This window comes from Cariama cristata, unplaced genomic scaffold (assembly GCF_000690535.1).
Source record: "Cariama cristata isolate BGI_N322 unplaced genomic scaffold, ASM69053v1 scaffold21852, whole genome shotgun sequence".
NCBI classification, from domain to species: Eukaryota; Metazoa; Chordata; class Aves; order Cariamiformes; family Cariamidae; genus Cariama; species Cariama cristata.
In genome coordinates this window covers 1-2,375 of record NW_009605793.1, presented here as the reverse complement: position 1 = coordinate 2,375, position 2,375 = coordinate 1, and the positions used below count along the sequence as shown (strand labels likewise).

The following is a 2,375-nucleotide window of genomic DNA, read 5'->3' as shown; positions in this document are numbered from 1 at the left end:
GGGGTGCCCTGGGCACCCAGGGGTGGCATTTCGGGGCAGAGCATCCACAGCCCATCGCGGCGGGTCAACCACAGGGCATCGCCGCTGCTCCTCGCCTCCGTGGCTCCGATTTCCTAAGCTCTGCTAGGGGCTTTTGTAACCATTAAGAACTTTTTTTTTAATAACTTTTTAACATTTTTCCTCTTAGCGTCCTGCGGCAGGGAGTCCCCCGGGGTGACGGGCAGTGCCGTTAGACAAACCGCCTGAGAAGATGGTGGAAAAGAGCCACCTGTGTTTGTGCGCATCCCCAACGCTGCAGGTGTGTTAACGCAAGTCACGAGTCGTTAGAGGACAAGCGAGGACGAGCTGACCTCAGAGCTGGGGCAGCAACACGAGCTGGGCGACGTGTGGTAGCTATAAAAAAAACAGCCGCTCGCCCCGAACAGGCACTTCACTGTTGTTTGTACACACAGCGAGATGGAGCCGAGCCCTTGGGGGGGATTCGGGGCAGCTTTTGGGCCCCCAAAAAGAAGCCCCTGGGTTTGACCGTTGTCCTGGCTCATGCCGCTGCTTGGGGCTGTGGTGTGGGTGGGCAAGAGGAGGAGGAGGAGGATTTGGTGACCTTCCAGGTGGGCCAGCAGCCGAACAGCTGAGGGAATGGCTCAGAAATAGAGTGACGGGGAAGAAATGAGTCACCCCGGACTGGAAATAAATGGGGCTGCGGGCACCGGAGGGGAGCCAGGGCGGCTCCTTGTCCATGTTTTCGTTGGGAAGGAGGAATCGCTTGTGGTAACCCTTACCGAGACACCCCTCGGGTCTAAACCCCCAGCCCTTTTGGGGGAAAAGCATCAAGAAAACATTAAAAAATGGAGGAGGCAACAGTCAGGCGTTCTCAATAATTTATCACAAGCTGTATATACAGAGAGAAGCTCCAGCGGAGAGTCGGGGAAGGGAACCTGGCTCCTCACTCCCGGCAGGGCTCTTGGCACGCCGGATCTTCCCCATCAACCCTCGCCAGCCAAAAAAATTGCCAGAGCTGGGACTCCCCTCCAGAGTTTCTCCGGTGGGTGGCAGGACACATCTCTCCATGCCAGCCCCTCGGCACGGGTCTGACCCTGCGGGGGAGAGTTCCCGTTCCCTACCCCATGTCCCACCTCCTTCCTGAATCACCCAAATAATTAATGAGGGAGGGGGGAAAAGGGACCCCCCGACCCCTCAGATCTTGATCTCAGTCCGGAAGGTTTGCTGGACGTGGTCGGCATGCTTGGCGGGCTGTCGCTGAGCCCGGATGGTCAACGTGCCATCGTCCCCCAGAGAGGACGACACCGATGTGGGGTCCACATCTTCGGGCAGCTGGCATTTGTGGGTGAAGGTGTTCATGATGGTGCCGTCCGCTGCCAGCTGGGAAAAAAAAAATGGGTGAAAAGGGGTGATTTCAGGGTGCAAGTGGGACGGGGGCTCGTTGTTCCCTGCCCTTGGGTGAGGCTGACGATTGCGCCTTGTGTGTGGTGGTAATATTTATGTCCCTGAGGGGATGGGCGGGATGCGGGTGGCATCGCTGAGGGGACAAAGGTGCTTTTTGTGATTGCCACCCCCTTGGGAGAAGGGTGATTGCAGGACGTGAGTTTGTTGGGTCTTGTGGGTTTTGCTCCTGCAAAATATGGGGCGAAAAAACAAGGAAATGGTGAACTAAACCCCACTGGGGTTATGGCTGAGGCTGTTAGGAAGTTGGGTGGGAGTTGGGAGGTCCTCACATCCCCCAGTTGAGGATTTTAGGGGTCCCCTCCGCTTTGGAGGTGAGCAGGGAAGGAAGGGAGTGCTCACCTTCTCGGCGTGCACCTCAATCTGGTTGTTGGAGGTGGTGACGATGATGTCCTCGGGGGCGAAGTCGCTGACATCCACCGTGAACTGATAGGTGTTGCCCAAGGTCTTCACTGTGCCGGTGTTGCCGGGCCGAGCTGCCAGAGAGAGGGGGGTCGCAGCCACAGTTCGGCAGGAGTCCCCCCCCCAGACGCCTCTCCCACAGCTCCGACTCTTGTCCAAACCCTCCAGGACAGGGATGTGCCGGTGTGGGGAGAGAGGAGGCATCGCTGACCCTCTCTTTGCCCCACCTCCCAGCCCTAAACATGAGGTGCCCCCCTCCAAACTCACCTGGGAACCCCAAGGTCTCGCCACGGGGCCGGACGAAGCTCCCAAAAAGCTCCATGGTGCCGGCGGGTGAGGCCGACTGGTGAAAGCTGCGCTCCGATCGGAAAGCAGCCGAGGATGCGTTCATCCACCACTTACCCCCCACCTCCAACCCCCAGCTCCCACTGGGGAGGAAGAGCAGAGCCCCCTTCCTCGTCCTCCTCCCGGCACAGGCAAAGCGGGGCTGGTTATTTCAGGGGGGGCGGCTT

General features: G+C 58.9%; 1 protein-coding gene across 1 annotated transcript; it reads right to left on the bottom strand.

The window, feature by feature from the left end:
• Positions 1-1,184: 1,184 nt before the first annotated feature.
• HSPB7 (heat shock 27kDa protein family, member 7 (cardiovascular)) lies at positions 1,185-2,254 on the bottom strand. Its single transcript, XM_009696131.1, has 3 exons — positions 2,131-2,254; positions 1,804-1,937; positions 1,185-1,380 (listed from the first exon to the last, which is right to left on the bottom strand). The coding sequence occupies exons 1-3, from the start codon at positions 2,252-2,254 to the stop codon at positions 1,195-1,197; spliced, it is 444 nt and encodes a 147-aa protein (XP_009694433.1). The 3' UTR covers positions 1,185-1,194.
• Between the last annotated feature and the right edge of the window lie 121 nt (positions 2,255-2,375).

Bases quoted from the DNA above. Each gene is read 5' to 3' on its own strand.
- HSPB7 (XM_009696131.1), bottom strand. From the start codon at position 2,254: ATGAACGCATCCTCGGCTGCTTTCCGATCGGAGCGCAGCTTTCACCAG. The intron at 1,938-2,130 runs GTGAGTTTGGAG...TCTCTCTGGCAG, and splicing joins CGAGACCTTGGGGTTCCCAG to CTCGGCCCGGCAACACCGGC. The intron at 1,381-1,803 runs GTGAGCACTCCC...TTTTTTTCCCAG, and splicing joins TTGAGGTGCACGCCGAGAAG to CTGGCAGCGGACGGCACCAT.